General features: G+C 38.8%; 2 protein-coding genes across 2 annotated transcripts; one reads left to right on the forward strand and one right to left on the reverse strand.

Moving 5' to 3' along the window:
• The first annotated feature begins 6,326 nt into the window (after positions 1 to 6,326).
• On the forward strand, positions 6,327 to 10,013 carry LOC136254447 (uncharacterized). Its single transcript, XM_066047136.1, has 10 exons — positions 6,327 to 6,580; positions 7,494 to 7,579; positions 7,629 to 7,723; positions 7,788 to 7,867; positions 8,895 to 8,944; positions 9,188 to 9,265; positions 9,319 to 9,384; positions 9,439 to 9,485; positions 9,606 to 9,751; positions 9,796 to 10,013. The coding sequence occupies exons 4-10, from the start codon at positions 7,837 to 7,839 to the stop codon at positions 9,996 to 9,998; spliced, it is 621 nt and encodes a 206-aa protein (XP_065903208.1). The 5' UTR covers positions 6,327 to 6,580; positions 7,494 to 7,579; positions 7,629 to 7,723; positions 7,788 to 7,836; the 3' UTR covers positions 9,999 to 10,013.
• Positions 9,988 to 11,839, reverse strand: LOC136254446 (uncharacterized). Its single transcript, XM_066047135.1, has 6 exons — positions 11,650 to 11,839; positions 11,434 to 11,584; positions 11,218 to 11,380; positions 11,031 to 11,148; positions 10,857 to 10,979; positions 9,988 to 10,380 (listed from the first exon to the last, which is right to left on the reverse strand). The coding sequence occupies exons 1-6, from the start codon at positions 11,692 to 11,694 to the stop codon at positions 10,003 to 10,005; spliced, it is 978 nt and encodes a 325-aa protein (XP_065903207.1). The 5' UTR covers positions 11,695 to 11,839; the 3' UTR covers positions 9,988 to 10,002.
• Between the last annotated feature and the right edge of the window lie 3,074 nt (positions 11,840 to 14,913).

Genomic DNA, 14,913 nt, shown 5'->3' on the forward strand with positions numbered 1-14,913 from the left:
CGCCATCTGTAACAAAAATAGGCTGTTAAATCGGGCCCTTTTAAAGCAAATCCGGCTCGATTTAAGACAATCCGGCTAGACTTAAGAGCTGCAAGCTTATCTCTGGCCCTATTTAAGCCTTATCTCGGGCCCTAATTAAGCGTCTTATCTCGGGCCTTATTTAGGCGTCTTATCTCGAGCCTGATTTAAGGGTTTATCTTGGGCCCTTTTTATGTCGTATCAGCACTTAATTTTTGGACGATGTTAATGATCCTTATGCATGGAATTGATGATGGGAAAACTAACAGCTGAATACAATGAGGATGAGGAGGTGATAACTGGTTCCTCCATCAACAAAATAAGGACCAGAGGGAGGCACGGGGGGCACGTGCCCCCTCCCCTCCCACCCACCCACCGACCCACCCACCCACCGACCCACCCACCCACCCAAAAAAGGGAAACCATAATGCAAGATCGAGATACTCTAATAGAACAGTCAGTCAAATACTCTAATAGAACAGTCACCACACATAATGCTACTTTCATAGTTATATTAGTATTAGTATTTGTGTTACAGGTAAAGAAGGCTCAAGGAGCCTGTAAAGCCTGATCTGTACAAAAAGAATTTGCAACTACATAGCAAAAACTTATATACAATAATAGTTAACTAATTAATAATCATACAATAAAGTAGACCAGCCACTGTCAAGAAAATTTTTAAAATCATCAAGTGTGGGTGCATTAACTATGTGATTGGGTAAACTGTTCCAGTCATTGATGGCTCGTACAGTGAAAAAAGTAGATCTCACTCTTGCGGTTGCTTGAGGTTTAAATAACTCGTAATTGTGACCCGTAGTTGTTGATGAAGTTGCAGTAGTAAACAAATCTGATGTATCTAGACTGAAATGGCTGTGTAATAGCTGATAGAACATTATCATATCACGCGCAGTCTGCGGTATTTAAGTGATGGCAAGTTTAGAGCAGTGAGGCGATCATTATATGTGTAGTTTTGAGGATCCTGGACCAATTTTGTGGCTCTTCTCTGTATCTTCTCTATTTGTTCTTGATCTAGAATGTATTGCGGTCCCCAGATGACGTTACCATACTCTAACACTGGGCGGATATATGATTTATACAAGTTGATGAATGCAGCATGGTCGAAATTCTGAAAAGTCTTGTGAATAACTGCTAGTAGTCTGTTAGATTTCTTGGCAACTGTGGTGGTATGATCGTGAAACTTTAACTGATTGTCAATCATTATTCCCAAGTCCCTTACAACATCACAAGATGTAATAGTAGTGCCATCAATTACATATTCACCAAATCCGTGAGGTTTACCTAAGTGTAACCAATTACACTTACTAATGTTGAACTTCAGTTGCCATTTCTTAGACCATGCAAAAAGCAAATTTATATCTTGTTGAAGTTGGCAAAAGTCGTCCACAGTCCTGGACATCTTGACGTCATCTGCAAATTGAAAAATGGGACTATTAACTATTAAGGGCATGTCGCTGACATATATATTAAACAAAATAGAGCCCAAAACAGAACCTTGAGGCACTCCACTACTGACACTTGACCAATCTGATGCATGACTGTTCAGTACAACTTTCTGCTTCCTTCCCACAAGAAAATTCTTCACCCACGCTAGCAGTTTGCCAGATATGCCACACCCTTGCAACTTGGAAATTAAACGGTTGTGTGGGATGGAATCAAATGCCTTAGCAAAATCAAAATACAAGATATCAACAGAATGGCCATCGTCAAGCGCTTTGGTCCAATCGTTCATGGCCAATAACAGTTGAGTTGAACAGGATCTTCCAGGAGTAAAACCATGCTGATGAGGAAGCATCACATTGTTAGTCATCAAAAGTTCTTGGATGTTGTCTTTAATGATGGATTCCAAGATTCTACAAATAGGCAAGGTCAAACTAACAGGACGATAATTGCTAACATTAGAGCGATCTCCCTTCTTATGTACTGGAGTTATTAGAACTTCCTTCCAGTGCTTGGGTAGTACTGAACACTCCAAGGACTTATTAAATAATGTGCAGCCTCAGTTTGAGTTGACGATAAATGCACATACATTACACTTACACTAACTAAGGTACATATGTATTACTTAATAAAGAAATAATGTTGCTACTATATGATGTTAATTTGCTGAGAAAAGGAATGATTTCAACTGCTGTTTAAGGATAGATAATGATGGTTGTTGGATAAGTTCTTGAGGTAGTGAGTTCCATAGCCTGATTGATCTTGGAAAAAAAGGAATTGCTGTATTGGGTTGTTCGAGCATAGATCTGACGGAATATTTGATTGTAACCTCTGGTGGATGGGTTAACAGGAATAAGATCAGTAGAAGTTATTAACAATCTTATGGAACAGGATGATACTAGAAACTTCTCTTCTACATTCAAGACTGGGGATGTTAAGATCCAAAAGCAAGTTAGTTACACTACTGAAGCGGGAATAGTCACCTGTTATAAATCTTGCACACTGTCTTTGCACTCATTTAGGGTATGAGGCAGAACCCCAGTGAAAATGTCAGGCAAACTAAAGCTTTACCTGACATTGATAGCTACACTGCTGCTTCACACAATTTGGCATTCAGGGAATTTAATACATCGACAGATTTACTTAAGCTTAGTATGTGTAATGGTACACTCATTATTGTGTTTACAATTTACTTGTACACTAAAAACCCTATAATCAACCTTGCACTACTTCCTTGCATTTTAATCTGACATTTTGTCAGGCAGGTTCCATTGCGGTCGGCCGTGCATGCATGATATTTACCTGACAAATGGCCTATGTCAGGCAGTAATAATTGACTCTGCATAGTAAGAGGTAACCAGACTGGGTTGGCATACTCTATTAATGGATGTACCATGGTGTTATAACATTACTAGCATCTACAGCACTATCACATGCATGGGCACACTTAGCCAGCTAAGGATATTTTGCAAATGAAATGCACTTGGTCATGTGTGTGCCATTCTTTAGGTCGATTATTATTAAGTAGTTCAGCTACTCATGTCCGTCACTTATAACTCTTGATCAATGTAGTCCACTTAGAAAGCAGTATGATTTAGAAATATGTATATAAAACTACATCAAAACATTTAGCCCTGAAAAATATGAAATGGCTTTAGCTTCTGGGGGCTGTGCCCCCTGACCCTTATGCCTACTGCCTTGGCGTCCCTCCCCCTCCCCCCCCCCCCCCCCCCTGCCAAACCCTGGATCCGCTCCTGAGGACTGCAATTCAGTACAACAGACTGTCAATCCACTAATTGCACCAGATAGCTATGGATCTACCAGCATGCAAGCACTTGATTCAGTGTTAGACATCATACAGCTGATTTGTGTTAGCTATAATGATTTTTTAATATTAAGGAATGATTGAGCAGTCACAGTAACAGAGTCGCATGTCTTGCTATATGGTGTCCATGATCCAACTGTTTTCATCGCTTAATACAACTTTCATCTCGGTGGAGAACTGCACATAGTTACTATATTCAGTTGAAATCTCAATGATAAATGCACATGTATGTGCAATAGGGCGATGAGTGTAATTCTAATCTGGATCTTCCTTAAAATTGTAGGACACACACTGCATTCAGTAACAAATCGATTGATTGATTGATTTTGATTTGATTTTTTGTTTAAACTCATGACGTTCGGCATAGCCGTTCTTCCACGTCAGAGTACGCTGAGACATATACAAATACAAAAGTAGCTACAAAACTGAAAAACATACAAGACATGACACATACAAAGCAATACATTTAAATAATACACAGATTAATTATTATTAGTCATACAGTGGGTCTTCATTAAAGTGACAAATTCTCCATGCTTGTGGGGCACTTCAAATGGTAGCTTATTCCACCAGCAAGTGGCACGATGTCGAAAATATTGCTGTGTTCTAGCCAGATGATGGTAAGTGCTGTTAGCAAAATAGGCCTTACACCAAGTGTTATAGGTGTGAGAGTGACCAAATGTTATTGGAGGTGACTAAAACAGTGATGATGAAATGCTGCCAAGCTACAGATCTCAATTTCTTCTGATATGTTAGGCCAACCTAGCTGTTCACGTGGTACAGACACATGATCAAACTTCTTAAGGGAGAAGACTACCCTCACCGCCCTATTCTGTATACGCTGTAAGCAGCCAACTTGGTGATTCAGAAGAGGGGTCCCCACACTGGTAGAGCATACATGATGCACGATGAAATGAGGGACTCCAGGGGTGGATCCAGGACCTGGAAAGGGGAGGGGCACAAGCAGGCAAGTTGTAGGTGGTTAGGGAGAGCCAGATCCTCTTGTTAGTTGCTGCATTTTTGAAGCAGCAACTAATACATCCCTTAGTAGTGTCTCACTTTTGATTTTTACCATTTTGGTCTTTTTAGATGGTTGTGAAGTCTTTAAAACTGTTTAAAAGGCTCTGAATGTCTTAAACAACACAACAATTATTTTTAGAGGCGCTTAGTATGCACGGAAGTGCTAGGTGATAATTTCATAGTTAGTTTGACTTTGGTTCGCTTTAGTTTCTGGTAAATTCGTAATGAATGCTAGTAAATGTGTATATTTTCGTGAATTTTATAAGCTGATCTTGGCTTGGCATAAAATTTAGTATTTTAATCAGAAGTATGGCTCCTCCACAAGGTGAGCTAATAATTGAATTGAATTGAGGGGGGGGGATTTGCCCCAAATGCCTCATCCTGGATCCGCCATTGGACTCCATTAGCAACTTAAGAAGGGAAACAGGTAGATGTTTGTGACTGCATCCAATGAGATATAAATAGTAAGAGCACTTGCGACACACTTCAGACACCTGAGCATTCCACTGAAGACAACAATCAAAAATTATTCCTAAATAGCATTGCTGAGTGACAGCTGTAAGAGGTTGGTCATCAATCATAATAGCTAGGAGGATATTCTGACTTTCTTTTGCTGTGCTTGGAAGAGAACCACATCACACTTGATTTGTTAACATTAAGCCGCATCTTACTCTGAAAGATCCACTTAGAAATCAGCTCAAGGTTGTGCAATAACTTCTTCTCAACTTCTTCACAAGTATCTCCAGAACAAATTAGAGTTGTGTCATCAGCAAACTGCAAGAGGTTACCATGGTGCACCAGGGAGGGCATATCATTGACATATACTAGGAATAAAAGTGGCCCTAAGGCACTTCCCTGTGGTATACCTCCACAAACAGAAATCCATGGTGAAAAAGAACCCTCGGATTTTACTGTGACTCTCCTGCAAACGGTTGGTCACTGAAGTAATCGAAGGAAACGACCAACATCTTCAGTGGATGAGTTCAATCAACTGCTTTAGTTTAAATACTCAAAAACTTTCTTTTCTCGTGGATTCAACAGAACAGGCTCTTCAATAAGGTTCAAGACTTGACTAGGTGATGCTACACTTATTGTCGTACACAAAGAATTCAAAGTGGTATTAAACACACAAGGCGATGCCAGCACTACTGAGGTGTGGGTGAGCCAACAAATAGAGTTCTTAAATGGAGCCCGAGATAAGGCATAAAAAGGGCTCAAGATAAACCCTTAAATCAGGCCCAAGATAAGCCGCCTAAATAGGGCCCGAGATAGCTTAAATAGGGCCCGAGATAAGGCTTAAATAGGGCCAGAGATAAGCTTGCAGCTCTTAAGTCTAGCCGGATTGTCTTAAATCGAGCCGGATTTGCTTAAAAAGGGCCCGATTTAACAGCCTATTTTTGTTACAGATGGCGTGCCATAAATCCGAGATAAGACATAAATAGGGCCCAAGATAACTTAAATAGGGCCCGAGATAAGACGCTTAGCTAAATAGGGCCCGAGATAGCTTAAATAGGGCCCGAGATAAGGCTTAAATAGGGCCCGAGTTAAGTCTAGCCGGATTGTCTTAAATCGAGCCGGATTTGCTTAAAAAGGGCCCGATTTAACAGCCTATTTTTGTTACAGATGGCGTGCCATACGCCCGCCCCTTCGCATAAAGTAAGGGTCTGGTGAAATACAGATACTAAATCATTTCTAGCGCCCAGATTCGGCGCTAGCCAATTAGTGCATGCCAATGACGTTCACACAGAAATCGCCTTGGCATACGGTGGCCCGTTCCGGTCTACTTCTGGGAAATTTCCCAGAAATTTCTTTCATTTCTGGGAAATTTCCGAGAAATTTCTTCACTTTTTCTAAAGTTTCTCACCTTCTTCTCAATTTTTTCTCTATTCTTGAAACTTTCCCTAAATTTCTTTAGTACTTCTCGATCTTTTCTCGTTTCTCAAAAATTTCCATAGAATTTCTTTTTGAAATACGACGTCATTAGACGTCATGTGCACGTGATATTTGTTATTATGGGATGGTGTCAAGCACGGCACTATCATGGCCATTCCTGCTTTGTATACAGTGGGTGAGGAAGATTTAATATTACGTTATTTCAAAGACGATTATACATATGAGGACATTTGCAAGTTTTTACACTTACGGCACGGTATAAACTTAACAATAGATCAACTGAGGAAGCGACTGAAGAGGATGGGCTTGCGAAGAAGAGACAAAAACGGTCAAACTTCCTTTGAAGAAGTCGAAGCGGCTATTAAAGTAAGTTGTATATCTATGAAAGTAGTTCATTCGCATACTCCCTTCTCCACAGCTGTTTAGTCTATAGCCTATCTGTAGGTCCCTAGTGGGAGATATACTTTTTTGCACCTATTAAATCCCCAACTACCATGGTCCACAGATGTGGGCTGAGATTGCGGATGGTGCAGGGAATCTGTAATTTTCAGCTCCTTACTTATAGGAGAAGTATAGGCATTCAAGTAAAGCACAGGAAAATAGCTAGTGGGACAGTCACAGGAAGGGATGTGCAATCTTGTGGTGTTGATCTATGAATTCCAAGTTGCGAGTCGATATGCGTGAGTGGCCCCTTACATGAATACATGCAGTATCTTAGTATCCAAACGTTCAAGGGACCCACATCTTTGCCTCAGTTAATAGCAATCAATTCCCCCCTACCCCAGCCTGTATCTGTGGTAGTCAGAAATTACACTGAATGGTATATTGTAGCCTATAAAGCAAATAGTATTCAAGAGGTAACACACAAGCACTTGCTGTAGGCTGGCAGATCTGTAACAACGGTGCGAGGACACTGGTAAAATGTTCTCCACACATCTTGTACTGGAAAAGTATCTTATTCACAGGTCAAGAATTATAAAATTGTCAGTGTTGAAGAGTCGGTATCATAGTACTACAATACAACCTGCTGCATAGCTATGAGAGCTATTCTATTAAAGAATTTCTGTTGTTTATGAATTTCTGCCTATCCTATTATGAGTTGTGAGAGGATGCTTTCATTGTATGTTGCAGGCTTTGTGTAGCTTAAAGAAGGGTGAGAAGCAATTGCTGGTTCCAAATTCCATGCTACATGGATCCAACATTGGGACAATTGTTTACATTCATTCTACGGTCTTTCAAAATAAATGTGACTATCATTACTGCAATACTGTATTCATAGAAAGAAAGAGAGGTGTCAGGGAACTGCATTGGTTACCGCATATTGCACAAGAGGCTGAAAGAGAAACATAGTTTGCGTGTTGGAAGGTGAGTCAGTTGGTCCTTTATTTAGTCGGTAAGCAACATTTTGCTACAGAAATGTTGTGATGATGTTGTCAGCTTTGGATAACCCAGAAGGCGCTGCAGCTAGGAAAGGAAAAAAAACTGAAGAGAAGGATATATCACAGCAAGGTGTATTCATTTCACCAGATAATGCTTTATTGTACTTTGCGTCCACTTTTCTGGTGAACTGTAGGGGCCAGACTATATATGGCATTGTGACGGATATGATAAATTAAAGCCGTATGGTTTTGCCATACATGGCTGCATTGACGGGTAAGCAATATTAAAAACAAGCGCATAATCCTTATCTAACCTTTTAACAGCTACTCACGTAGAATCCTTTGGCTTCATGTATCCCCCTCAAATAATGATCCATACATTATTGCAGGGTACTATTTAAATTGTGTAGAAAAATTAGCAGGTTAGTTGAAAACATGAGATAAATATAGTATACATACAACCAAGCATTAATCCTCTAACTCTTGATATTACTTGTTCAACTTTTTTGCTGAATGACTTAAGCATTTTTACACTTTAATATTTTAGGATTGCTTTACTTTAATTGTCTACTGATGTGTTCTAAGGATGAAAATTTTGTGAAAACATCAACTTGCAATCCATATAACGACATTGCGTTTGAGTATATAGTACCATAAGATAGTTGCCTTTTGGGCATTGGAATAAGTGAATAGGTGCTGCCCTCAAAAATGGCAGAGGGTGCAGTTGCCCACCCTCATCCTTCCTAATTCTCAGCTCCTGCAGGATGGCATTTTGATCCTCGGATATACAGTATATGTAAACATATAAGGCCAAGACATAATATCCAAATGTACTATAATAACGTACATTTTTAGATTTGATAAAAAAAAGGCTTACATTTGAATATAGTGGCTGTAGCTATACTGTGTCAGTGAACATGCCTCACGGTGACAATAATTATGTATCTGTAGTGTTAGAAAGGTAATCCTACAGTAATAGAGAAGAGAACAAACAATAGTTATTCTATAATGTGTTTCTGTATGCCATACCTTTTGTCTATTGTTTCCATTTTTAGTGTACATTGTGGTGAAACACATTGCAGCTATTGTAATAAGTACGTACTCTTTTTTTGATGCACTGAGGTCTATGAGCTGCTTTGTACTGATAGCACCGGCTACCCTTGAATATCCTCATTAGTTTTTTATACTATATTATAGGCTAATTACAGCTGCAGTGTTTAATTAATCAATTGAATGTGGTATGTTTTAAGGCATATGATAGCTAAACATATAAATTAAAACTGATGTGTTTATTACTGTAGGGTGCCCTACAATTTTAAGAACGGACAGAGGAACTGAGAATACAAATACAGTGGATCCTCACTAATCCGAACTCCAGTAATCCAAACGCTCGATAGTCCGAACAGTACAAATGACTGTTTTATTAGAGTATTTGCAAACAAATGTATGTTCTATTAGAGTAATTGAATTAGGTTCTGTATATAATCAATGGGTTCACTAATCCAAACAAATTCACTAATCTGAACAGACTTTTGTCAACTTGAGAACAGAACTGTTCGGATTAGTGAGGATTCACTGTATAGCATTTTTGCAGCCATTTTTGCGAGATCAACATGACGATCCCTTTGCAAAGGAGAAAAGCTTCATGTATGGCCGATCTACTTCCAATCAAGTTTGTTTACCTTGTATTTTATTATTTGTTTGTTTTAATCGTGCACAAACTAGCGTATTGAGGCTTGGTGGGGACAGCTCCGCAAGAATGCTGCGCAATGGTGGATGGATTATTTTAAGGTGTGTGAAATTAGTGTTTCACATGTGATAAGTGCAAAATTGCTATGATTACAGGCTTTGAGAGAAACTGGTGAACTGGATGACAGCAGTGAATATCATATGTAAGTAAAAGAGTGTTGAGACAATGTATATTGGCTGGATTATAGTTTGGCTAACACAGCTATAGAATTTGTCAAAATACACATACTTCTCACCAATTAAACAATGGATTTTGTCTGTAGTGACTGCCTTCGATACTGTTTTATGGACTTGATACAAGCTGAATTGGATTACGTGGCACATGAATGGAACATTCATAGAATACGACCAAGTAATTATAATCCTGGTGGTATACCAGATAAGCTGTATTTTCTTCCTGAAGATGAAGGTATGATAAACTTAAATTTGAATAAAATGTTATGCAATTATTAGGGACACGATCATATAGACACACCGTGAGTAGTGATGATGTAGAATCTGCACGTGAATGGAGTGTCACTAAGCCCTGCTCTGTACCAAAGGAGTTCACTGATTTAGCTGAACATGTAATGAGTGAAGATAATATTTCAAAGCCTACAAATGCCGATGAAGCTATAGTATTGTACAAACATTTAAAAAGTGTCTTGAGTTGTTAAATATTTATTCCCTTAGTTGTTGTATCACAGTCATCATATTGATTCTCTTTTTCTCATCATACTGCAAACAACCTTCACACACCCTTCTGATGGTTGGGTTGAGGTGTTGTACGGAAGGTAGAGTTTTAGCCACAATAAGTTGTGCCATCTCAGCATGGGTCATTAGTTTTCCCCACGCATGCTTTCTCCCGAACACTTCAGATAAGACTAAACCAAAGCTCCAAACATCAGACGCAAGGCATGTGTTTCCAAAAAAGCATTCTGGTGAAGAATAATAAGGTGTGCCTTCAGCTTTTCCAACATTTGTCATTGTACAAGCTGTTGTCTTGAGTCTGGCTAATCCCATGTCTGTTAAGTATACATGGAAAGTTCCCTTTTCAACCTGTGAACAATAATTATAATTTCTAAAAAACCATAAAATTATTTTATTCATAAATAAGTTTAAAAGTACAATATTTACTTGGTTAAACGCTGCGGCTACTATTACCTTATAGTCTCAAAAATCGATGTGGCGACTATTCAAGCTTAACCACCGTTCAATACACGTGAACGATGTTTAAGCCCTTATTTTCACAATCGATTGTGGGCCCCCCTTCAGTGCGGCAACTATTAAAGGTGCGGCGTTTAACCAAGTAAATATGGTATATTGTTTTATGTGCAGCAGAAAGTCCAAAGTAATACAAAAGTACTTGTGAAGTTCATTTGCACAATGTACAAAGCTTTTAAGGTACCATATCAGTGACATCCCATAACATTTATACCCAATCTTTCTCTAGTAGTACTATTAAGGCACCGAAGAACTTGACAAGTACACAGACAATGCTTGCCTATATTACATCAATCTACATATGTACTTACCAATATGTTCATTGGCTTTACATCTCGATGAATAAAAGGAGGCTTTCGTCCATGCATATAAGCAAGTGCCTGTGCCACTTGATCGGTTATCGACAGTTGGTCACTTGCTGAGAGTGGTATTTTCTGTGACGATAATTACACATGTAAAGATTTCAGTCAAGTCAATAAATGTACCTCTTTGAAAAGGAGGTTGAATAAATCTCCACCATGTACATAATTAGTCAAGATGTATATGTGATGTTCATCTCTGGAGTACCCCATGAACACAACAATGTTAGGGTGGCACAGTGAGCTGTTCAGTGTAAACAAATGTTATAAAAGCACGTATGGAAATCATATAGCTATATAACTATTTTATCACCTTAAAACATTAATCTCACTCATGTCGACCTCATCTGATGTCAATGGAATTTGCTTTGCAGCAACAAACGTTCCATTTAGTTCGGACAGGAACACCAATCCATAACCCCCCTTCCCAAGTTTACGTCCCAGTGTAAATGATGAAAATGGAATTAAGTGTTCATCTTCGTACATGCGTAGAGATTGAAATTGTGTTACAAAGCTGTGATATATTTACCTATTTTCTTTTCACTGCTGCGTTGTACATCTCTCAAAGCCACCTCATCATTTGAGTCAGATGGTATTGTGGCAACAACATGAGAAGTACCTGGCTCTGGTATTGGAGTATGAACATTATCTGGCTCACTGGGAATACCGATGATCTCTTGCTATATAGATTTCCAATACACATGATTAAATATCCCATATTCAGCATATACACAAGACTGCTTACTTGTACACAGAATATCCTAGTCTTTGATGGAAACATGCCATGCATGTGTAGATAATCTGCCAAAACCCATGGGCGGCCTTGCAAGGTGTTGGGCAACTTGCTTCCTTGCCCATCTGCCAAAAAGTATTCACGACTTGCCACACCTGCTGCGTTTTCCTTGTAACTGAAGAAGTATTTTATTCCTTCCTCAACCAATTCATCATACGTTGCTCTGGGTGCCATAGAAACCCTAACATTAGGTCCAAGTTCCTTGCAGTGTACACCACGTTGCTTTACATCATCGAACCTCATTCTACCAAGTGTAATCTAACATAATCGAACAAACTTATTGAGTCATTTGCACACATGTGGCTAATGCCTCAAGGGGTGGATCCATACTTTCAGGGTTTCACTATTGCAACCCACACTTTTGAAGGCTCAGACCAAAAGCGGCAGAAATTTTGAGTGAATTTCAGTTTTTCTCAAGTTCAACATACAGTAAGACCAATTTGGCAACCGCCATTTGATTACATCCTGGACGGTTGCATTATTGTAGTGATGGTACAATCTATCGTATACCGTGTATCTCATGATAATCATATTGTGACAAAGCTATATTGTGATATAAAAATTTCAACTAAATACATAGTAATTGCAATAAACAAGAAACTTTCTCTGATAGAAATTTTCATCACTAGTTACAACTGCACTCAGAAACTTGTTGTTTGTATAAGTTCTCACCTGTAGACTGGCATCTAATGTTACATGTTAATTGTCGTGATAATTATCATAATCGTGATAATTTTGCTTGCAATAATCACAACATGCAATGTAAACAATAAGCTATATCGCACATCACTAGATTTTAGTGAATGCTCTATTAGAGAATTTTGATTGTGCTTCATTGCTGATTTTTCAAAAAGGGTGCTCCATGAACCCTCTCAAACCCCCTGGATACACCACTGATGCTTATTAGAATAGTTAGTTATACACTGACCTTAATTAAAACTGGGTTTCTCTTTTGAACACTAGCAGCACATCTTGTCTTCTTAGAGCTATTTGATCGTTCTCCTCGTTGGAGTTGCTTATATTTTTCAATAATCTCAGCTCTTTTACTGCTACCTAGTAAAATGAAAGTGCCATGTTGCTGGTGATGCCTATAAAACACTAGCTAGTCACGTTCCTCGTAAGCACCACTCGTCAATTAGAAGTTTAAAATCCCCCATTTCTAGGAAGGGGTCTGGTGAATCATCCATACCATTCTTGTTCAAAATTGTTGCATGCAAATTAAGGTTAAGGCCTTGGTGGTAAGATTATATGGTTAATGCCTTGGTGGTAACAACAAATTGTATGCAAAAAGTTGCTGAACAAAAAGGTGTGGGCAGACGACAAAACTTTTTCTGAGGGGGTACTTATAATCTCTAATTGATAATGTCAAGAAGTTAAGGCAATACGGTCTGGACAGGAGACTTTCATGCGACTAGCTACATATTATACAAATTAAAGCAGGCATTAAAAGGAAAAATACAAGTTGGCTACAATAAAAATGTTATGAACAAAAAAGATATTTTCTGATAAGAGCTCAAGGCAGAAGATCCTGCTTTTAAAACACCATTGCTCATGAGCACTACATATAGAGCATTTTGTTTTGACAAAAACCAGACAGCTCTACAGACCAAAGCCAGGTTTATACATTAAAGTCAATATGCACGTGCTCGAACTACGTTCAGTATGTGTAACAAGATAACGGTTGCTGGCTTACTTGCAATTGGTGTAGGGGGTTGGATACTATGATTGGGTCCATATCTCATAATAGCTCCTGTGGTGGCTGATGATCTGCCCTTGCCAATGATATTGATGGCTTCGTCTCCCATAATCTTGCCTTCCTTAACGCACTTGAACAAAAAAGAAACTTCATCTTTTCCCGCCATATCCACGCGCACTTTTAAGTTGTACAGTAAGAACTCTTAATTACGCATTATGACGTCGTATGCCACGAAGAAATTCTATGGAAATTTTAGAGAAGTACTGATCACGTGCACATGATCTCTTATTTCTCAAAGAAATTCTATGGAAATTTTTGAGAAACGAGAAAAGATCGAGAAGTACTAAAGAAATTTAGGGAAAGTTTCAAGAATAGAGAAAAATTTGAGAAAAAGGTGAGAAACTTTATGAGAAATGAGAAAAAGTGAAGAAATTTCTCGGAAATTTCCCAGAAATGAAAGAAATTTCCGGAAAATAGACCGAAACGGGCCACCGTATTGGCAACACAATGCTTTTGTTCGAATTGAAGTGCAATCATCTGACGTAACAAGCATTACGTGCGCTGTCTAATTGAATTCCTTTTGAAATGATTAGGTATTTGTATTTCACCAGACCCTTACTTTTTGCGAAGGGGTGGGCGGCGCCAGACTAGGGTCTGGTATGGTATGCTTAGTATAGTGGAGTTGTACCGGATTACCAAAAACTGGTGCAACCAATCAGAACGCTCCACGTTTAATCAGCACATTTTTGTGTATGTTACGTCAAAAGAATGAATCAAATGCCCTAACAGTACTGAAGAAACATAAGGAGTTAGCTAATAAAGAACAAATTAGGAGAAGAAAGTGTTATATCGGGAAAGGCTTTTCGCCTTGTTTGATACGCGAAAAACCCGGGTACGCTCTGATTTCCTAGGTAGGGAGACGTGTGTACTTTATAAAAGTAGACCAATCCACTTTCGCCTGTGTAAAGGTAGGGTCCGCAATCCGAAAAATCAACTTTTACAAATCGAACCCCCTACCATTGTGGGATGTTCATTGTGGTATCCCATTGCTAGATCCACCATGAAACCGGAGGCACGATTGTCGTCTTCACAGAAATATCAATTTTAGTATTTCGTGAGAAGCAAAAATTATTTTTAAAATTTTGTGCTCCACACAAACAACAGGATAAAACTTACTGCTTAGCTAGATATTATCTAGAGTTAATGTAGTTTAAAAGTACGCACAGAAATAAGCAAATGATTCACTGGATTCCTGGCACAGAATTGCTTTCTCTCGAAAACGAAACACAAATTTTCGAATTCAAACTGCCCTACCAACCAAGACAAGAAAAGCCAACTCTTCCTCATAGTGATGTGATAAAGTTGGATGCATAGTCTGTCTATGCTGTTAGTCTGGAAAGGATCTGAGACTTCTCACCATCTGGGTGAAGAACGTCAAACTTTTCGTGCGTCATTTCAAGGGATTCTCTAAATGGTACCAAAGTGCTTTCCAGTACTTCTGATGCCACAATGGTCACTTA

This window comes from Dysidea avara, chromosome 4 (genome assembly GCF_963678975.1).
Source record: "Dysidea avara chromosome 4, odDysAvar1.4, whole genome shotgun sequence".
Taxonomy (NCBI): Eukaryota; Metazoa; Porifera; class Demospongiae; order Dictyoceratida; family Dysideidae; genus Dysidea; species Dysidea avara.